General features: G+C 38.9%; 1 protein-coding gene across 1 annotated transcript; it reads left to right on the forward strand.

The window, feature by feature from the left end:
- Position 1: 1 nt before the first annotated feature.
- LOC124120257 (serine/threonine/tyrosine-interacting-like protein 1) lies at positions 2-19,798 on the forward strand. The gene is made up of 9 exons (XM_046483037.2): positions 2-386; positions 1,004-1,065; positions 2,920-3,019; positions 9,087-9,155; positions 9,264-9,331; positions 11,641-11,786; positions 12,868-12,965; positions 17,132-17,244; positions 19,239-19,798. Exons 1-9 carry the CDS (start codon positions 284-286, stop codon positions 19,368-19,370), a joined length of 891 nt encoding a protein of 296 aa, XP_046338993.1. The 5' UTR covers positions 2-283; the 3' UTR covers positions 19,371-19,798.
- Positions 19,799-24,033: the final 4,235 nt, after the last annotated feature.

Genomic DNA, 24,033 nt, shown 5'->3' on the forward strand with positions numbered 1-24,033 from the left:
CATCCGCACATGGCAACGCGTCTTACAGCAAATGTACAACATTTGCAATTCCACATTGGGGATTGGATACAATGCAACTCTGCTCTACTGAGTTCAGACACTGCCCATTACTACTGTGAAAGTTAGTGTTTTATCCGAAGCTTTTAAAACACAAAGAGTGATATATTTTCTTTGGCGGATGAACATTTGTTTACAACATTGGTGAAGCATCAACGCAAGAAGTGTCATCTGCTATCCAAGGGAATTTTGGATATCGTTTTTACCCCTGTGTACAGATTTCACAATGGAGGGGTTGGAATTTATGGAACCGTCTGATTTGTACAATATGCTACAACAATCAACTGTTTTCTCATGTTTGAGTGATCCTAATTATCTTTTACTGATAGGTAAATACAATGAGATGTGATTTATCTAACCATCTGCTAAACATGATGTGTATACTTAGTTTGAACTTTGGTGTGATTTGATGCGCTTGCCCTCAGAACCCTGCTTTATATCTTTAGACATTTTTCATTGTCACTATTGTCACAATTGATTATGACAGTATACAAAAAATAGCCTATTTGATTTTGAAGAAGGGTTCCAACCTTAAAATGATCGATTGCAGACCGAGATTGTATAACTTACGTATTTCATAGGTGTGTGGATGTGGGGAGTGAATATGAATTCTTATTTTTCAAAGGTCTTATGCATTATATGTATGCACATAGTGATACTTGCATTATATGGGATAATATGCCGGAAGGTTAAATGCAATGTAGTCATCTTCATTCGAAACCTATGCTGTCATGTCTTGGGAAGGCTACTAGTGCAAACATGGGTGTTAGCATCATTTTCAGTACAGGCTAGTAGACTAAAAAATTATGGGTGCAGAATGTGCATGTGTTTTAATGTATGTTACATGTATAATTTGTTTACTGTTGCAGTTCTAGAGTTTTTGACTTGTACACATCAATTATGTAACCATGGTTACAAAGCTATGACTAAATTCTTTACTTTCTAGATTCAAGAAAACGTCATGAATATAATGAAAGTCATGTGGTTACAGCCAAAAAAGCACCAAAGGTAATAATTGTGTTTACTCTATATTGATGTCAATCTATGAATAATAATATTAAATTACTACACATGAAGTTAGGATTGCCTCCAAAAACCCCTACGTGACAAACCCCTACATGCCAAACCCCTACGTGCCAAACCCCTACATGCCAAACCCCTACGTGCCAAACCTCTACGTGCCAAACCCCCTACACCCCTATACCCCTATACTTAGTTAAGATAATGAAAATGATTTACCTATTGCAGTACTTGACACCCATCGCAATACTATTGCAATAATGTGGGCTGATATTGCAATGCAATTTCAGTGTTGAAAATAATCCCAATAGTCAGTCATAACCCCAATAGTCATGCCTACCGACCAACCTTTCCTTTTTACACACCGACCATATTAAAAATACCAATTGGATTCCAGCTTATTCATGGCAAATTGTGAATTCTGAACATTTTATATATATTAAAATCTGTAACTAATATATTTAATCATGCATTAAACATAATTTGTCAGTTATTGTTACTGTCACATAGGCTGTTTTCACACTACTCTCAGTTATATAACATTCATACCTTAATATGCAAGGGTACTATCATGATTTCTGTGTTGTTTTTTTCTGATAAATCTGTTGATTTTCACAAGTTTCATGGCTAGTGTTGGGGTATCTCGCAAACCACAAAAAGAAATATTGGTTTTATGTGACATCTTTTTTTAACTGCTTCCTTAGCATACTCTGTTGTACAGTAGATTTCTGAAACATGGAGTGCTAGGGCTGCAACAATACACCTAGGTCACGATACAATACGTATCTCGATACTTACATCACGATTTGATACGTATCTAGATACGCTATGATACACATAGTGACAAGAGAAGACAAGAGATAAATGAATTAAAGCTTAGTTTATTAAAATGAAAAATGAAATGAAAGTGAATGAATGTTCATGAGTCATAAAATATATACTGTAATGAGTATTTTAACTTAATGAATCATCTGCCATTCCCATGTAATGGCCAGCAAACACAAAAGTAACAGTCCTACATGGACCAGATAAGTACCAGTAACATTTTCACAGTAAGACCCCGGTGGTTTCTCAAGCAAAGGACGAGCGTCTGCTTTTTCCGACATGTTCTAGTTAGAGACCGCTCAGCCAATCAGAAAGCTTGAACTGCTACTGATATACAAAGCTAGCATAGCCGCTGTATTTTCGAAGACGTATGTGTGTGTAGCGAAAATTAAATTGTCCCTACGTTTTTATGACTTGATTTGAATTTGAAATTCATTTAAACAACATTCAAAACGTTTCTGTGATAAAAGTTTATTAAAAAAACGTATCGTGAATAATCAAGATACAGCACCTGACAAATCGCGCACTGTATCGTATGGAGTGAATTGCGATCATCGGTGTCCCTGGATATCGTTTCAGCCCTATGGAGTGCCCATGTTTAGATTAATGTATACCACATATATATTGACTGTTACAGCTAGTCCTGGGAATTTATTAAATTTCAAAACTGATTGCTATTGGTTTGAAAGAGCAATCTGATTATCAGTAGTAAATCTATACAATGCAACATATCTTCCAGGAAACATGACAACATCATCTTCTGTACCATATGAAATATAAATGTGTGTATTGTCTGTTAAAACTAAAGTACATACATGTGTACTGTCTTTTACAACTGAAATATACAAGTACAGTCTGTTACAACTGAAATATACATATGTGTGTTGTCTATTACAACTGAAATATACATGTGTATTGTCTAGTTCAACTGAAATATATATGTGTACTGTCAGCATCTGTTTCATCTGAAATATACATATATGTATTGTCTGTTACAAATGAAATTGTCTGTTTCAGAATGAAGACGATGATTACGTTATACCGTATGATGCTGAATTGGAATGTAAACAGAACATTGTTGTGTATGACAGTAACTCCGCATCATTCAAGGATGAAGGTTAGTTCTATTTACATACTGCATTAAAATACATGAAAAGCCCATGACGATCAGTACCAAGTATCCATGTTTACACAGTCAACTAGGTGGGTGAGGTGAAATGGGGTTTAACGTCGCGTCCAAGATTATTGCACTTATATAGCAACGTGCATGTACGTGTGTGTGTTTGTGTGGCTGCTTGTACTAGTTCGGACTGATGCCGATTTATAGTGCTAGCTCACTGAGATACCATGCCGCAGTTTAACATGAATACCCAGGGTTAGAAACTAACAGTTTTTGTCCACTAATCCTTATAATGATAACATATAGCAAAACCCTTAAAATGGGCCAATTTCTACTAGTCCTTAGGATACCTTTACTATTGGGCAGTTTGGTAAGGACTACAGGACTAGTGCCAATTTCTAACGCTGAATACCCCACTCAGACACAGTATACTGACTCCGAGCCGACCAGTCCTTGTTTTAGCCCCTTAATGCTGAGCGCCAGACAGGGTAACAACAAGTACCATCTTTTAACGTTTTTTTGTATGACGCGGCCAGGGATCGAACCCCGGACCTTCTGCTCTCTGGGCAGACGCTCTACCACTAGACCACGGAGGCGGTCCACAGTCAACTCAAATGAGGATTGCGTGGTCAGAATGTTGATTGAGTCCTATCATACCAATACAGCATAAATAATTGCTCATGCTATCAGCCACTGGTTTGCCTACCAAGACTAGATTAATTACAGGTACCGTATTCGACGTAATAAGCACCCTGGGCGCTCTCAAAATTAGAAATAGGGGGCTCTTATTAAAATATTATTTTGGTGCAAAAAAACAGAGTTGAAAGATAAATTCTGTGGTTTATGCTGACAGCCTGAAATGTTTTTATACGACAGATATATTTTTCCAGAATTTAATTGCCCATAATTGAGGGTGCATATAACCCACAAGTGAATATTATACACGGATAAATAAGTCTTTTGTACATTGATCAGTCGGAAGGGGTGCTAATTGGGATTGTTCACTAGCCAATATATTAGCAAATATCGCCGTGGGCACTTATTAGAGCGGGGCGCTTATTACGTCGAATACGGTATTCTGTTTATAGGATTATCTGAAATTTTGCTCATTGCAACAGAGCTCCAGATTAGATGAGTAATTGCATAAAGTACGCAAAATAAATCCCCCTTACATTATTACCTTTTAGTAGCAAAACACATGAAGATTTTCAATGACAAAATCTTATAAAAACATGGCGTAATTACCCAATGTATTCTCTTCAATCCGCATACCTGTTTTTTCTTTACAAATCTTTATTTACATGAAATTGACTGCGCTTATCTCGCTTATTTAGACATGTATATTGTTGTGAGTTGGGACAGCGCACAGAGAGCAATTCAGTGTCACCAGAAACAGCATTATATGCAGAATGTTAAAAAAATGTATACTCTTTGGTGTAAAAGTACCAAGGGAGCTCTGTTTCAACAATAATGATTTCACGCATATTCATCGTAGGCTTGCTGCATCAGTTTCATGACAGCATAAAGTCTGTGTCTGCCTTTATTGTCTTTATTTTAGTCATTACAAGCTGAAGGCTTATTTTCTGAAAACAAAAAGTGGATAGTTTTCAGAAAGATGCAAAGGCATGACCTATGTATGGGTGGTCTTTCAGCAGTGATAGAAACTAACATTTTTAGTCCTCTAGTCCTTATAATGATAACATATGGTAAAACCCTTATAAATTGTAAATTTCTACTTGTCCTTATGATACCTTAACTATTGGGCAGTTTGGCAAGGACTATGGGACTAGTGCCAATATTTGACCCGTGAAGATCCGGGGTAGAATAGGTCTTCAGCAACCCATGCTTGCCGTAACAAGCGACTATGCATGTCGTAAGAGGCAACTAATCGGATCGGTGGTCAAGCTCGCTGACTTGGTTGATGCATGTCATCGATCCCAATTGTGTGGATCAATGCTCATGATGTCAATCACTGGATTGTCTGGTCCAGACTCGATTATTTACAGACTGCCGTCATATAGCTGGAATATTGCTGAGTGCGGCGTTAAACAACAAACAAACAAACAAAGCCAATATCTATCACTGCCTCAGAATGAATGAAGTATATTAGAACATGTTAAGAAAATTTATTTTGCTTGGAATTTATGTTGATTTAATAATATTTGGATTATTTTTAAACTGATCCTGCATTACTCCTTAATACATTTACTGCTATTTGTTGATAGAAAGATGAAGCTTTGTGAAGTCCAGCTGAAAAAGATGTTGTTCCAACTAGTTGTATGGCTAATACCATCGCACAGCACCCACGTGACCACGAAAGTGATGATGTCAAGTATCTTCACGGTACTGCTTGTCACTCAGACTGACTAGTCATGTTTGAATAAAAGCTCCAGCAATATATTGGCATCCTTGCTTGTTGTTCAATTCAACGTTTCATTTGTGATTTACATCAGTCCTATGGTTTGTGATGTCATGTCTTACCTTTTTTTTTTCCCATTGCATTAATATATTGCACTTGATGGTGCCTACTTGTCACTGTATTGTTGTTCCAATAAGCCAGGCTTCTACTCTCCCATATTCCTTGTTCCAAAGAAGGACTCGGACAAGCTATGGATGATTCACAATCTGTCAATATTCAACAAGCATTATCTAGTAAGCCTGCCATATTTCTGCATGATAACGTTGAGGCTGCTTAGGACCAGAATCAACACCAACAATTAAAATGATCAGATTTGACGTGCAAGATGCCTGCCTATCCACCCCAGCAACAGGTTATTCGTCAGGTCCCTCTTCAATGGTATCTACTACCAATGGGAAGAGCTCCCATTTTGGCATTTCTATGGCCCTGTGACTATTTACATGAATCACCAAGGAAGTGGTCACCTACCTACACCCGAGGAACATCCAGTTCAAGTTGTGTACAATCTCATTAAAATCAGATCTTAGTTCTCTCTACCGCTAAACAAAGATCTGAGGACATCCCATTACGGGTCAAGTCAGACCAACCTTGTGCGAACTTTGACCGACCAATGGAAGGACCAATCAGAAGGCAGCTTTCTCATGTTTTACGCCACTATTTCCAAATTGGTGACAACGCTTCGAAACATATTTTGACAAATTCTCGATTAAAAATTTGAAACCTGAACAAAAGAACATTCTGGAATCGCTAATAGATGGTCTAGATTGTATGTATTCAGTCGTTAAACCCGTAACTATCGTTCGGAACACCCGTGTTAAAGTTTTCGAGGATGCATGATTAGAAATCACATTCCAAGTGTCACTTTCATGATCTTGTAAGCAACGCTCTGATTGGTCGGATGAATGGTCGTTCTGACGTGACCTCGAATGTGGTGTCCTCAGATCTTTGTTTAGCGGTAGCGAGAACTAAGGTCTGATTTTAATGAGATTGAGTTGTATATCAACGATTGCCTACTGAACCACCAGGACTCTGTGACTCTCATCCTACACCCAGATTTCACCAGGCGCCTTATCCATCAGCTGAAGTGGATTGTCAATGAGCTGAAGTCGGAGTTCACTTCACTCTTCACGCTCCATTTTATAGGAGACCTGTTCAAGACTGACCAGCACCACTTAACTGCTTGAGGGACAGATGGCACAAGATACGGCGCCATCTGCTTCCAGCTCTGTAACAACCCCATACACTTCACCACTGGCAAAGAAAATCACTTTGGTGATTCACCTCCTTGGTCTAGTGGTAGAGCGTCTTCCCGGAGAGCGGAAGGTCCGGGGTTTGATCCCCGGCCGCGTCATACCAAAAGACGTTAAAAGATAATACTTGTTGTTACCCTGTCTGGCGCTCGGCATTAAGGGGCTAAAACTAGGACTGGTCGGCTCGGAGTCAGTATACTGTGTCTGAGTGGGATATTCATGTTAGTGATCTAGCACTATAAATCGGCATCAGTCCGGACTAGTACAAGCAGCCACACAAACACACACACATACATGCATGTCGCTATATAAGTGAAATAATCTTGGACGCGACGTAAAACCCCGTTTCACCTCACCTCACCTCACTTCGGTGCAGGATCTGAATCCAGAGGACGCTCACATGTGCGCCCAATTCAGCAGTTCCTAGCTCCGTTCATCAGGCACCAGGAGCAGTCAGTCTCCATCATCCTACCGTCTCACCTCAAACCACATCTCGTTGGTGGATGGTGGAGTTGAATGTGCTAGGAGGTGTCTAGCTCTTGCATGTTTGTAGGTGCCTCTCTTCAGGGTTTGGGCGCTCATCTGGAGGACCAGATTGCTTCAGGACTGTGGTCAAACGATTGGCGCATAAACAACTAAGAACTGGAAGCCCTCATTCTGGCAATATTTCACTGGCAGAATCGTCTCAAGAATGCCTAGCTAGCCATGTCAACAGACAATATCATGGTGGTTTGGTGTCTGTGCAACCAGGGGACGACACACTCTCATTCTGGTTCTTCCATCTGGTAGATCGACTGGACTTGCAATTTCTCATCCAGCACATCCCAGGTTGCCAGAACATCCTTGCGGATGCTCTATCCAGACCAGACAAGGTGACCCCTACAGAGTGGAAACTCTTCAACCTGGTTTGTCAACATCTCAGCTACCCAAACATGGACCTGTTTGCTACCAGCCAGAACTTCCTGAGGACTTACATTTCTCTTGTTCCGGATCCACAGGCCTGGACTATAGATGCTGTCAGCATCCCTTGGGAAGGCCTAAGACGGTACGTTTTTCTTCCACCTATGTTTCTTCCCAGGGTTCTTCAAAAAGATCAAAGCAACCCAGAGCCTCACTCTGATTTTGATAATGCCATGGTAGCCAGCAATGGACTGGTCTATGTATCTCAAGGACTTGGTCACAAATGACCCACTTGAATGAACTACCAGGGTGGCAGAACCTTCCAATACATCTACACAGCAGTTTACCATACCGTCGCCAAGCATGTTTCATCTGCACCTCTGGTACATCTTCAAAGGGCATTAGGCGCCAAGGGCTATTTGGCTAGAGCAGCTAAAGCCATAGCCATGGCACACAGACCTTCTACCCAGGGATTTTATAACAAGTGGTGATTCCTTGAGTCATTTTGTAAGGAGAAGCGTCAGGATCCAACTGTGTGTCCCCAATTCTTGTCCGAATGTCTTCTGTTTTCATGCAGCTAATGACACCTCAAGGGCAGCACCATTACTACCTACCTGGGGGGCCCTCAACTCGGTCTTTGTCATTTTGCGATCTTCTGGAACTCCAGGGGCGGTCGGGTAGCCTAGTGGTAAAAGCGTTCGCTTGTCACGCCTAAGTCCTAGGTTCGATTCCCAACATGGGTACGATGTGTGAAGCCCATTTCTGGAGTCCCCCGCCGTGATATTGCTGCAATATTGCTAAAAGCTGCATAAAACCATACTAACTCACTCACTCTGGAACTCCAAGCTTTGCTGCTTTCCTTCAGACTAGAGGATCACAAGGCCTCTTTCATGGGATCTGAACACGGTTCTCAAATTGCTTCGTGATGATAAACAATATTAATTTCTCCAGCAGTCCGGAGCTGGCTTTTCGAACTCCCTGGTCCTTGCATCCAAGACAAGAAGGCTTTTCATGTCGCAAGCATTAGCTCGATAGGTTAGTTCTAGGCTTTAGCTTTCACTCTTTTCTATTACTGTTTTTTTACCTGGGCCGTACTGTACTGTCCGATTTAGATGCAATAAGGAGTAATGCAGGATAAGTAAAAATGTTTAGTAAAATCTAAATATTTATTACATTTGTATACTTATCCTGCATTACTTCATCTAAAGTTACCCACCTGTCACAGAGCTGCATCCCCATGATGTCTTCAGATGTTACGATCAAGCAGTAATGTGAAGATACATGATGTCATCACATCCGCGGTCATGTGGGCGCTGTGTGATAGTATTAGCCACACAACTAGTTGGAACAACTTCCTCTTCAGCTCGACCTCACACAGCTTCGTATTTCTGTCAAGATATAGCAGTAAATGCATAAAGGAGTGATACAGGATAAGTATACAAATGTATACAAGTATTTAGATTTTACTAAGATTCCCATCATGCTTTGTCCTCAGGCCCTGCTGTGGAGTGTGCTCGGTTGCTTTGGGAATATGGCAGCAGAAATCCAGTCAAAATTTTGAAAGGTGAGAAATAGTTGTTCTCATAATTTCTCATGACATAATACATTATCTTCTTGACTAACTGAAACATATATTTTATTCATCTCAATCCTATGTTTTGTTTATTTTTAGGAGGCTATGAGGAATTTTCTGCTTTGTACCCATTCCTCAGGACACAGAAGATACTGTTTATGCCTAGGGTGAGTTTGGGAGAATATAGGGAGACAACTCTTGACTTTCTTTTCATTTCCTCTTTCTCCAATGTTATTTTATTGTTTGTTGAATAGTTGTTGGTTTGTTATTTCACACACCACACCACACCAATATTAGGGGGCACGGGTGTCCCAGTCGTCTAAGGCACCGCGATTCTCTGTGCAGAGTTGCGTCCCTTGGGCACGCCAGAAACCTATGATTGTGAGTTCGATTATGTTTCTAGGTTTGTCAGCACCATACCTGTCCTCGTGGGTTTCACCAAAGTGGTAAACGTCTGAGACTTGCATCATTTAGAGCTTTCCTCACATTAAGCTGACACGCTGTGATATAACTGGAATACTGTTAAAAGAGGTGTTAAACCCAACTCACTCACTCACCCACACCAATATTAAAGCTATTTGATGATGATCTGTAAATAATCAAATCTCAACCAGACAAACCAGTGATTGACATAATGAGCATCAACGTACGCAATTGGGATATGATGACATGCATCAATCAAATCAGGTGGCGATATTAGTATAGAACTCTATATTGAAATTGCTGAATATTTGCTTTGGAAGATCAGAGTAATATGCAGCCAGGTACCATTAGGACTTGCATGTGCTGTATTGTTACTAGGAAAACATCATCAATAACCTGATTTATTGTAAACATGAAATACATTGTGGGCTCACTTGTACAAGCAGCTATTGGAATGTAGATATGTTTCAAGCTCATGAACACGTATTATAGGCATGAAAGTGTAATACATATTTAGATTATTAAAGGGAAGTTAAATCAATGTCATAAAAATAAGAGGGAATGTATACCAGATATTAAAACAAGAATTGGCACCATCTTAGAGTGTGGGGACACACTCTTCGTCAGAACGGGGGTCGTATTATACCGTAGGCATGAAATAATGGTAATTAGCAACTCATTAAGACAGCTACAGTAATTATAAAAGTAGGCAATATGAGGGGCTAAAACAGTAAGATATAGGTATAACACATGGGAAGATATATTGAGGGCAGTCGATGTTGGAGTTGAAGAGCACAGGAAACATACTGGGCCACTAATAACCAGGGGTGACAGTAGTGGGTCGAGGGTCGGAGTACTAGAGCAAAACAATAAAAGTAACATAGCAAGGGAATGTGCAGGTTGCCAGAGACAAAATAGATTGGGAGAGGAAACGTAGAGGAAATTGCCCTTGGGTTCATATATGGTTTTGAGGGGGAATAGTCCAGATTCCGGGGGTTAAAAAGGGGGTTACTTTTATAATTACTGTTATACCATTATTTCATGCCTATAATACAACCCTCGTTCTGACGAAGAGTGTGTCCCCACACTCTAAGATGGTGCCAATTCTTGTTATAATATCTGGTATACATTCCCTCTTATTTCTATGACTTATTGATTTAACTTCCCTTAATTATCTAAATATGTATTTTCATGCCTATAATACAAGAACAATTCTTTGCTATGTTAGATATAACAGAGATAGAGATGTGATGTTACTTTCAAGTTGAAGCTATGGTAGTGAATGGGTTCAGGTTATGTTTTACAATAGAATGTAAGGGAGAATCATTGATGAATTGACATATTCAGATTAGAATTATTTTTTTTTGTACCGGTACTTTCTTTCCGAACCTATATTTTATTTTTAGGAAATACCGTATTCGTCGTAATAAGCGCCCCACTCTAATAAGCGCCCATGGCGATATTTGCTAAAATATTGGCTAGTGAACAATACCTATTAGCACCCCTTCTGATTGATCAATGTATAAAACACTTACTTATTCGCGTATAATATGCACTTGTGAGTTATCTGCACTCTTAATTATTGGCAATTAAATTGGCAATTAAATGTATCTCTCGTATATAAACATTTCAGGTTGTCAGCATAAACCACAAAATTTATCTTTCAACTCTGTTTTTTTTCTCACCAAAATAATATTCTAATAAGAGCCCCCTATTTCTATTCTGAGAGCACCCTGGGTGCTTATTACGTCGAATACGGTAACCTCAGATCAACCCTGATACATGTAATTTTGAAATTAATTTGCCTCCTGGATCTGGCATATTAATCAAGAAAATCTGAAAAACAAGAAGTAAAACTGACTGGGAAAAAAATACAAAAATGAAAATACTGCAGCTCAGGAATGCTTTTTTCAAAACTAAATATGAAAATATGGTCATCTCTTTACATACACTTTCTCAGCCTTTCAAAAATATTTTTTGTGGGATTCTGATACTGTTCAACATTTCCTGTTAATTTCAATGTTCCTATACAATGTACATTTCTCTGTGTCAGGAGTTGGATGAGCTGAAGCCCTACCCCACAGAGATCATCCAGGGCGTCCTGTATCTGGGCAACTGGAGGCAGGGCAATGCAGCGTACATACAGAAGGATCTGAAAATCAAGGGCCACATCAACTGCTGTGTTGAATCTGAGACTTTGTAAGGATATGTATGCTTGGATGTATGTGTGGATGGATGGGATGCATGGATGTATGTGTGGATGGATGCTTGGATGTATGCGTGGATGGATGGGATGCATGGATGCATGCATGTTAGAAAAAGTAGAGGAAGTGATTGATTTTGTTACCGTTGACATTTACTAAAAAACGGCTGATTGTTGCTGGGTTTTACTGGAGACAACATATTTCATTGTATACACATACGAATTGAGAATGGATGCAAAACATGTGCAATGTGTGTCTTGGGGGACGCTAAAGAAATACTGTATTCGACATAATAAGCGCCGCGCTCTCAAAATTAGTTGTAAGATTGTAAATTTTATTGTTTATGCTAACAGCCTGAAATGACACCAAGTAACAGTCTGTACGTATTATACACGACAGATATATTTTTCAAGAATTTAATTGCCCATAATTAAGGGTGCATATAAAACATGAGTGCGTATTATACCGAATAAATAAGTCTTATGTACATTGATCAATCGGAAGGGGTGCTAATTGGGATTGTTTACTAGCCAATATATTAGCAAATATCACCTTGGGCGCTTATTAGAGCGGGTTGCTTATTACGTCAAATACGGTATGACTTTTAAATCATCAGATTTATCAGAATTATAGATTGCATGTAACATATCACTGACATTTCTATTCTGGTAAAAAATACACTTGATCATTTGACCAATCTGAATTGACTGAAACGACTGAATCCACACAATCTAGACCATCTATTCGCCATTCCAGAATGTTCTTTTGTTCAGGTTTTAAATTATAAATCGAGAATTTGTCAAAATATGTTTCGAAGCATAGGCGCCATTTTGAAATTAGTGCCGTTAAGAACAAGAAAGCTGCCTTCTGATCGACTTCTTGTCAGTCATTCCATTGGTCGGTCAAAGTTCGCGCAAGGTCGGTCTGACGTGACCCGTAATTGGGTGTCCTCAGATCATTGTTTAGCAGTAGCGAGAACTAAGATCTGATTTTAATGAGATTGACTTTGTGCCATAATTAGTTTTAAGGTGTCTATTTGTCAGTGCAGATGTGACATGTATTAACTCTGTTGTCAGTTTCCCAGACCCCGGACCCAACTTGCTGCACATACAGGCAGAGGATAGAAATAACGCTGATCTCTATAGCCAGTTTGCAACAGCCTGTGCCTTTATTGGTAAGTATAGAACAGATCTGTTAGTGTTGGCTGGCAATCGGTTGGGATTTTGGAGCATTCATTAGTCATAAATGGTTTGTTGCAAACAATCTATCATCGATCGGCACCTGTGGGGATTCTGGGTAAGAATAAAGGTCTACGGCAACCTATGCTTGTTATTAGAGGTGACTAAATGGATCGGGTGGTCAGGTTCACTGACTTGGTTGATACATGTCATCATATCCCAACTGTGTAGATCGATGCTCATTATTTTTTTTACCCCGATGGTGTTGCAGCTACCGGTACCATGTTTATTATATCATTTAGGGCTGGGACGGGTAACTCAGGTACTCAAATCGGGTGGGTACTGAGTAGGACCTGGGTACCCACAGGAATCATGTGATATATTTTTTTGTGACATTAACAATAAAATTTTATGGTTACATTTTATAAGTACAAGTCGCTAATGTTCGCATTTCTTTCTGACTGTGCACACATTCCTTTTGAATTTTATATGTTTTAGTAAAGACAAAGCTTCAGTCAACTTCAGTATAGGCACGATCAGATCGTTTTATACTACTTATAAATACTTTTTGCCAGTAAAAAAACTTCCCATTTGAACATTTTGTACCTAACTTGAGACCTAGAGTGGGTACCCGGGTAGTGTTGGTTAATAGGGGGTCGGGTACCCGGGTAGTAAATTTAAACTCTTCCCAGCCTTAATATAATTGAAAATACATTCAACTGTCCAACTATATCAACATCTGTCAATAGAACCATGTGGAAGGTAATGATATCAAGACGATATGCATGGCGATATATTCTGTTTTCTGAACCTTGAGGAAACAGCAGAGAAAGTACCAGAGCTCCAGATTAGCTGCGTATCTGCCTAAAATACGCATCAGAAATGCAGAAATATGCAGTAAAATAAAATCCAAGCGTATCAAATACGCAACGAACATTACAGATACGCTACAAAAATAAAACTTGTGCGTATCATCAAAATATTGTGGAGTAACCCTGCGTATTCGATTAGCAAATCAGTAACATTTTTTGAAATTATAAACGGGCATTCCGTCAACCTTGCCAAACTCCACGATGACAGTTACATCATGATCATTTGCCATCATATTTTCTTGTGGAAGTATCGTGGTATTTTTGAGTCCTATAAAGCACTCAAACCCACACGACACCAGTTTGCAGGGACTAGATGAATTGTGTTTTTAAATATTTAACTTAAATACCCACATGTGTAAAAACTAGTGGGTAACAGAAAAATTTGAATACCCGGATAGAATTACTGATACCCAATGATTTTAAGATGCATGGGTAAAATACCCACAACACCAAAAGCTTATCTGGAGCTCTGAAGTACTTACAAACACATTTGTAGATTTTCTCTGTTCCAGAAATGTATTTTGAAGAACCTTTTTACCATGCTTGGAATCTTATTTCCTAACTGTAAATACTTGAGTGGAGAAATTTTGGTGATAAATGCGTTAATTATTTATTAATCAACAAAGGATCAAAGGATAAAGATTTTGCATGTAAATTTAATGTCCAAATATTTTTTCTGCAACAATTGGCTAGAGTAGCCAGATAAATTGGCTTTAATCCATTGTCAGAGCATCACTGAATTTGACTACAGTCAACTCGCATACACTTCAATTACCTTATTCGACGTAATAAGCGCCCCTCTCTAATAAGCACCCACGGCGATATTTGCTAATAATATATTGGCTAGTGAACAATCCCAATTAGCACCCCTTCCAATTGATCAATGTACACAAGACTTATTTAATCGTGTATAAACAATGTGTGTTATATGCATCCTTAATCATGGGAAATTAAATTCTGGAAAAATACATCCGTCGTATATAAACATTTCAGTCTGTCAGCAAAAACCACAAAATTTACGATCTTTCATCTCTGTTGTTTTTCACCAAAATAATATTCTAATAAGAGCCCCCTAATTTTAATTTTAATTCTAATTTTGAGAGCGCCCTGGGTGCTTATTATGTCGAATACGGTAACTTAAAAGACTGATAGCCAGATGTTGTCCCTATCATGTCTGAGCCATTAAGATGATTTTGCATGGATGACAGTGTTGTATGAATGTGGTGACAGATGGCGCACTCACAGGCTGATCAGTCTATTTGCACATATGGTACAATGCCTCACACACACTGATTGTTATTTGATGTATACAGCAGGGGTCCGGAAAATTTAAAATCCCAATCGCCCCCTAGCGTATTTTAGTAAGACCTTTCAAAAGTTACATGTATTCATAATATATAAACAATAAAAACACCGATATACATGTTGTTTGTATTTTATTTACATGCATAAATATAAATATTAATAATAACAATGCCATACTTTTCCTGCATCATCTATCGACAGGTGGGTTTCAATATCTTGGCTATCGATACGTTGCCACTGTATAAATGTCTGTTTCGTTTGCCCTTCCATCGTCGTAGCGTCGGTCTAGGGTCAAAGTCCTTCAGTCTTGGTCTGCAGATTGAAATTCGCATCAGTCTGTCTATACAGTCTATACAGTATATCCATCAGTGAATAATTCGCTGATCATGTTTATTTTGTAATGTAAACTACTGCATAGATTCTTTTCAAACTTGGTAAACACTGGGACTGGGACTGGGACTGGGACAAGTCCAAATTTACTACCCGGGTACCCACAGCCCTATTATCCGATCCTACCCTGGTACTCGCTGTTGGTGTCAAGAGAAAGGTACCAAATGTCCGATTTGGAATAGTTTGACAGTACAAAATGTATTTAGAGACACGTATACAACGATGTGGTCATGCATTCACTGTAGTTGACTGAAGTTTTAGCTTTGTTCAAACATACATCAAGTCAGAAGGAACGTGTTCAAAGTCATGAAGAAATGCGAACATTAGAGACTTAAAATTGTCGTGTAACCATGTAGTTACATAGTTAATTTTTGTCATAAAACAATATCTCACATGACTAACCGTGGGTCCGGGTAGTCCTGTGGGTATCCGGGTCCTACTCAGGACCCACCCGTCCCGGGTACCCGAGTTACCCGTCCCAGCCCTAGTCAACACATTCTACACCAATAGAAGAGGTACAGTGTGAAGTTTGACTTCAATATTTGGATTTTCTGAAAAAGTAAAGCTATTTTTCCTTTTTTAACTTAGAATTTATTTACTTAAACATTTGTGTGAGCTATAACTTGAAAACTACTGCATGGATTCTTTTAGAATTAAGGAAAGAGTTCCCATGCTAATAGAAGAGGTGCAGTGCAAAATTTGATTTTAATATGTGGATTTTTTAGAAAATATGATTTTGTACATGTTTCGAACTTAGACTGTTTATATTACTTCAAAATTTATGTGACATATGAGTTGAACACTTCTTCATGAATTCTTTTCCAAAGTGGAGCCTGTTTCTCTACCGAGGAGACGTGTAGTGCAAAGTTAGATTTCAATAAGTGGATTTTCGGAGAAAATATTGCTAAACATTTTTCATGTCAAGTGTACTATATCATAATTTTGCTTATGATGCACCAGTGCATCTTATAATCATGCCATTACTTTGTTATAATATTGTGCTTTTTAAGAGAAACCGTCTCAAACATTAAGGCATCACATGGGGGGTTACGAGGTCGAGGGTATTAGTGAGACCGGCTCAGTTTTGTTCAGCCGGTTTTCTTTATCCTTTTGGCTGTGAACCAGTGTAATCATATGACAAGTTGTTTGGGAAGAAAAGGCTGGAATTAGCTAAGATGGATAAGTATTATCTGGACAAGTAGATACTGTTGGGGGGGGGGCTGGTAGCCTAGTGGTTAAAGCAATCGCTTGTCACGCCGAAGAACCAGGTTCGATTCCCGACATGGATACAATGTGTGAAGCCCATTTCTGGTTTCCCCCGCCGTGATATTGCTGGAATATTGCTAAAAGCAGCGTAAAACCAAACTCACTCACTCACTCACTCATGTTATTTGACAAAAAGTAACAAATGTTTTATTATTATTTATATGTATTTTATTACTATTACAGTCAACCACTATGTCATTGAGTTTGACTGAAAGTTGTTGGTGCATACATGTTATTTCACTCAAGTGAGATTTCAAATATATATTTTCAGATAAATGCAATATTTCATCATTTCACACATAACAAAAGTCTTTGTTTCATATCCTCAGATACTCAGAGACAGGATCAGAAAGCTATACTGGTATTTTCTCTGCTGGGTATCAGTAGAAGTGCCACAGTCATCATTGCCTATCTCATGCATCATTTCAAGTGGACGCTTAAGGTTGGTTAAAAGTAATATATAAAATCTGATCTGTACTTGATAATTTCTGTTCATCCTGAAGAACATCAGCACAATTGAGTAGTTTAGCCCAGAGCTCCAGATAAGCTTTTGGTGTTGTGGGTATTTTACCCATGCATTTTAAAATCATTGGGTATCAGTAATTCTATCTGGGTATTCAAATTTCTGTTACCTACTAGTTTTTACACATGTGGGTATTTAAGTTAAATATTTAAAAACACTATTCATCTAGTCCTTGCAAACTGGTGTCGTGTGGGTTCGAGAGCTGTATAGGACTCAAAAATACCACGATACTTCCACAAGAAAGTGTGATGGCAAATGATCATGATGTAACTGTCATCGTGGAGTTTGGCAAGGTTGACGGAATGCCCGTTTATAATTTCAAAATAAGTTGCTGATTTGCTAATCGAATACGCAGGGTTACTTCACAATATTTTGATGATACGCACAAGTTTTATTTTTGAAGCGTATCTGTAATGTTCGTTGCGTATTTGATACACTTGGATTTTATTTTACTGCGTATTTCCGCATTTTTTATGCGTATTTCACGCAGATACGCAGCTTATCTGGAGCTCTGTAGCCATTTAAGCTTTGGTTTGTACAGACTCTCTTTGCTCATGATTGTAATTTGACTAGACGGTTATAAGTAGCTCACCTGATTGAAAGACAAAGACATTGTTTGAGCAACATTAGGAGAGGCTGTCAGTAGGATGGTTCAGGCAAAGGTTAACCATCCTTCACCTTCGTAAAAATAGCAAAACAAGTTCAAACAGGCCCAAACTGTCCACAGACGTCAGGCCAGTGTTTTGGCCAATTTGACTGACGTGCCAGTTACCTCTTAACTGGTCAAAGCTAAGAGTGCTATTGCTTTGTCCGTCGATGCAAGGGCTATGGCTCTACATCACTACCATTAGGGGTTTCTTTCTGGTGACCAACTACTTAACTTAAAGGTACATCCAGTGTTTGCGGTAGGTTTTTTGTACAGTGCGTGCAGAAATTAAATAATAATTTTCAATTCAAATATTTCACGTGTGAAGTTTTTATTTCAATAAAATCAGTACTAGTACAGCTAATAATTATGACCAAGCTTTAACTTACGGTCCAGTTTTGATATAATGAACGTTCAATCATTAATAAATAAATATGACTGTTGTTAGCACATGCCCATGTGTGGAAGTTTTCTTCTGTCGCTCTGTTTATGATCGTTCGTATTACCGACTATTACTTGTAAGCTGGGCTCTGATTGAATGAAACGAACGACTTCCGGGGAATTCCATCGATAGTAACGAATGACATCCTGTGTCTGAGATTAGTTATTCCGTTGCCCAAAGACCATATATGGAAATATAAAGGACGCGATTCAAAGCCCCATCTGGCCACACTCTATTTTTAGCAATGGGAATTTCCAGGTTTTGATTTATTTTCGTCTGAACATCGTGAGCAGGCTATCAGCTTTGAATAGTTTTTTATTTTATGGTGTTAATACAAAATTAAGTATATCACAATCTGTCCGTGCAAAACACGCATGCAAAATATTTTTTGCGTGTTTATATGATTTTAATGGGTGTAAAACGCAGGTTTCTGCGTTAACGCGAGCACTGTACATCACCCTGTGACCCCAGCACTCCGACATTTACCTTTGCAGTTAACAGATGCGCTTTTACCATGCTCTTAAATATTTTCTCCTCTGATACTCACTGGCTGAAAAAGATGAAATTTGGCATGCAGGTTCCCTCTTAATAAGTTCTTATGAAGCCATCTTAAGTTGTTCAAATCGTTCCTTTTTCATTAGTCAAGTGAGCTACAGGTCCTTGTGACTAATTGTAAGTTAAGGCTAAAAATGCAGTGGTAGCAATGTTATCAAATGGTATTTGTCATACAAAATGTATAATCAAGTATGTTGGCTTTGGATTTTGCAATGCAATTGTGACGCTTCAATAATCTTTTGATATATTCAAAATTTAATTTTATCACAGGAAGCCTATAGCCACATAAAGGAGTGTTGCTCAACGATCCGACCGAATCGTGGGTTTATTGAGCAGCTGTCCAAATGGGAAGGAGATGTCCTGGGAAAGAAGAAAACAGATGTCAGTGATCCCAGTTACTGAATAGACGATGTAGATTTCATCATGTACATTTCATATCAATTTCAAATGTCTGTGATAAATACTGTCAATTTCACTGGGAGAAGTCATGTTTCTGCCAGCTGTTGTTGATGTCAATCATGGTATGTGATTACTGGTAAGCGTTTACAGTATCTTCCTGATACAGTATCATGTAACAAGGCTGTTCATTTGCATTTGTGGATTAGAATTTTATCTAAATGTATAAATTAGTGAAATGAACACATTTTTTACTATTAATACTAGGGCTGTTACGATTCACTCATGTTTTCCGTGAATCGAACTGTATCGATTCATGAATTGAATTCGTTATTCCTGGCCACTAGAATCGAATATTTATGAACATGCAATCATGTGCATTTACATAAAAATATCCATAAGAACATATTATATGCATAGATTTCTTCAAAAGACAACACTCTTATACTATTTAATTTGACAGTAATGTGGTCACTGGTCATGGTAGCATTTGAGCAGATACTAGCACCTGGATAAGTGCAGTATAGAAATTTATAATATATTAATAATGAACAAACCATGTCAAATATTTTGTTGTTATTGCTTCACTGAACATAACAAACAATACATCAACTGCTGACTTGTTATTGTATTCGTGAATAATATTCGTATTCGTTTCCCAATATTCGTGATACGAATTTTATTCGCCTCATAGTGTATTCGTTGCAACCCTAATTAATACAATTACATGTAATCTTTGTTTTTTTCAGATTATGATGAAAATTATATTTGTTTGAGAACTGAGTCATCTTGCAAAATGATCAAGAATACTGCTGCTTTATTTTTGTAAAGAAGTTTTGTTATTTCATGCTACTGTATATTTTAGTTGTTTTGGATGTGCTTTTTTATATTCTTTTAGCAAAGAACATTCTTGATCATCTTTATCATAACAAAGAAATGTCTTTAGTATGGGATCTTAGTATGTCAAATTTAAGGATGAGTAAGATTGCATACTTACCCTACATCTAAGGGCTGTCTCAAACATTTAGAAAAGAATGTTAAGGCATCTTATGGAGCCAAGAAATTGAACTCTTAAATTGAAATCAAAATGACAGTGCGACTTATTTTTAATGGTATTATACTTTGTAATTTGTACATGTGTGAATATTGTAAATATTGAATAATATGCAATTGTAAGAAAATTTGCATAAATATGTCCATACGATATTAATAATAAATCTGTACAATCCATCTCAGTTGTCTTTTGTCAGTATTTAGGTCAAGATCTGAATAGCATAATGTTCAAATGACTCTGTAAGATCACCCCTGTGGTGTAGATACAGCATCTGTCTGCCTGGAGAGTGTTTGGTCGGTGGTTTGACCCTTTAGCCGAGTGGTAAAAGATGTTACTAGCGGTTACCCCGCCCTGTGCTCGGGTTAACGGGATAAAGCAAGGACTGGCTGGCTCGGAATCTGTAAAATGTGTCTTGGATGCAATGTTAAGCCCTATTTCCCCTCTATTCACCTAATGGGGCGGTCGGGTAGCCTAGTGGTTAAAGCGTTTGCTCGTCACGCCGAAGACTCGGGTTCGAATCCTGACATGGGTACAATGTGTGAGGCACATTTCTGGTGTCCCCTGCCGTGATATTGCTGGAATATTGCTAAAAGCGGCGTAAAACCAAACTCACTCACTCACCCTATTCACCCTAATATAAGGTACATTCTGAAGTCCCAATATTAATGACCAGGCTTCATGAATTCTATATCTTACATGATGACATGGAGTAATGCTTACACTCTGAAACCCCACCCCCGTATCAGCCTTTGGGCTAATGGAACAGCATCTTATTAATTTGTAAGTTTGGCTTAATACTTTGAACAATATTTCAGTCATATCACGTCTGGTAAGAGTCATGTGGGAGTAAAGTCCAAAGTGGTTTAGATCTTAGACATTTACCACTCTGAAACTCACATGATTGCGATGTGCTGATAACCTAAGGATCATAATTACCGTATTCGACGTAATAAGCGCCCCGCTCTAATGAGCGCCCACGGCGATATTTGCTGATATATTGGCTAGTGAACAACCCCAGTTAGCACCCCTTCTGATTGATCAATGTACACAAGACTTATTTATTCGTGTATAATACGCACTCGTGTTTTATATGCACCCTTAATTATGGGCAATTAAATTCTGGAAACTATATCTGTCGTGTATAATACGCACATACTTTTCTTTTGTATCATTTCAGGCTGTCAGCAGAAACTATGAAATTTACAATCTTTCAACTCTGTTTTTTTTCTCACCAAAATTATATTAAAATTAAAGCCCCTTATTTCTAATTTTGAGAGCGCCCCGGGCGCTTACTAGTCGAATACGGTAGGAGGAATCTCGGATTCAAACCAACAACTATAGGATCCTGGTAGGGCTGGGACGAGTCCAAATATACTACCCGGGCACCCTCCAACTTATTACCTGACCCTACCCGGGAACCCGCTGTAGATATGTAGAGATAGGTACAAACTGTCCGATATGGAAAAGTTTGACCTTAGCCCTGGCAAAATGTATTTAGATGGACGTTTAAAACGATCTGGTCATGCATACACTGAAGTTTTATCTTTATTCAAACATATAAAAGTCAGAAGGAATGGGTGCATTGTCAGAAAGAAATGGGAACATTAGTGACTTATAGTGTAACCATAGAGTTTTAGATAATTTTTGTCATTAAACAATATATCACGTGACTAACCACGGGTCCAGGTAGTCCTATGGGTACCCGGGTCCTAGTCAGGACCCGCCCGACCCGAGTACCCAAGTTACCCGTCCCAGCCTTAGATCCTGGCATGCATAAGGGATGCAACTCAGCACTGTGAACTGAATGCACCTTTTAGATGATTGGCTAACCTGTGAACATTACACAGTGTTTTAAATTAAGGGGAGTCTTTTAGGTTTGCTGCCATGTACCAAAATCCTGGGAACCCCTAATTATCATTTTTTTACAAGGACACAGATCCCTTGACTTTCAAGCCTAATATCAGACACTGTTATATTTTAAAACAATTTTTTTATTTACATACTGTGTAGAATGTTTTACAATCTCTTTAAAATCAGATCTTAGTTCTCGCCACCGCTAAACTAAGATCTGAGGACATCCTATTACAGGTCACGTCAGTCTGAACTTTCGGGAAACTTTGACTGACCAATGGAATGACAATTAAGAAGTCGACAATAGCCAATCAGAAGGCAGCTTAATCGAGCTTTACGTCAGGATTTTTAAACTGTGACTACGCTTCGAAACATATATTGACATATACTCGATTAAAAAAATAATAACTGAACAAAATAACATTTTGGAATGGCTAATAGATGGTCTAGATTGTATGAGTACAGACATAAAGCCCATAACTGTCATTCAGAACACCCTGTGTTCTTTCGAGGTTGCACGATCAAAATTCCCATTCCAACTGTCACTTTCATGATCTGATAAGCGATGTTCTGATTGGTTAGATGAAAGGTCCTTCTGACGTGACCCATGATAGGATGTCCTCAGCAATAGCGAGAACTGAGATCTGATTTTAATGAGATTGAGTGAGTGAGTGAGTTGGGTTTAACGCCGCTTTTAACAGTATTCCAGTTATATCACGGCGTGTCAGCTTAATGTGGGAGGAAAGCCCGAAGTGATGCAGGTCTCAGACGTTTACCACTTCGGTGAAACCCCCGAGCACAGGTATGGTGCTGACAAACCTAGAAACATAATCAGGGCAAACCGGGATTCGAACCCACAATCATAGGTTTCTGGCGTGCCCAAGGGACGCAACTCTGCACAGCGAATCGCGGCGCCTTAGACGACTAGGCCACCTGTGCCCCCTTTAATGAGATTGGAATGTTTTACGACAGAACGAGGGGCATGTAAAATACTGCAAAATCTAATGGACAGTTTGTGCACTGGTGTTGGTTACAGTAGCCTCCAGCAAACCTCTGGCCAAACATGGGGCCTGTTACATTGTGATGGCCCCACCTCGTAACCATTTTCATGTTGGGTTGTTGCACATGGTCTACTGGAGCATGGTCTTCAGCAACCCAGGTGGTCAGACTCGCTTACTTGGTTGATGAATGTCATCGATCCCAATTGCGTGGATTGATGCTTATGATATCAATCACTGGATTGTCTGGTTCAGACAAGATTATTTACAGACCGCTGTCATATAGCTGGAATACTGCTGAGTGCACAGACTGGAGCATGGTCTGTTGGCAACTTGAAAAGTATGCTGTACACTTTGTCCCAAGACGCGATATGGTGCAGTTATGCACATTAAAAGTGTCCAGCAGGTTTACAGACATTTTGGGGGCGGTCGGGTAGCCTAGTGGTTAAAGCGTGCGCTCGTCACGCCGAAGACCTGGGTTTGATTCCCGACATGGGTACAATGTGTGAAGCCCATTTCTGGTGTCCCCCACCGTGATATTGCTGGAATATTGCTAAAAGCGGCGTAAAACCATACTCACTCACTCACTACAGACATTTTGTCCAGTTTGCAACTTCCCTTTGCCTTGTGATGTTGGTGTACAGGCATACCATGTTGGTGCTCTATCTGAGTAGCATTTTTTCTGAATTCAAACTTCTGACAGTTGTCTCAAGAAGAGGAGAATTATGGATGTCAACTTCTATATTATTATACACAATATTGCAGA

This window comes from Haliotis rufescens, unplaced genomic scaffold (genome assembly GCF_023055435.1).
Source record: "Haliotis rufescens isolate VD_foot unplaced genomic scaffold, xgHalRufe1.0.p SCAF_38, whole genome shotgun sequence".
In the NCBI taxonomy this organism is placed as follows: Eukaryota; Metazoa; Mollusca; class Gastropoda; order Lepetellida; family Haliotidae; genus Haliotis; species Haliotis rufescens.

Excerpts from the sequence above, each read along its gene's own strand:
- LOC124120257 (XM_046483037.2), top strand. The coding sequence starts at position 284 with ATGGAGGGGTTGGAATTTATGGAACCGTCTGATTTGTACAATATGCTA. Across the intron at positions 9,156-9,263 it reads TCCAGTCAAAATTTTGAAAG|GAGGCTATGAGGAATTTTCT; the intron begins GTGAGAAATAGT and ends GTTTATTTTTAG. Across the intron at positions 12,966-17,131 it reads AACAGCCTGTGCCTTTATTG|ATACTCAGAGACAGGATCAG; the intron begins GTAAGTATAGAA and ends TCATATCCTCAG.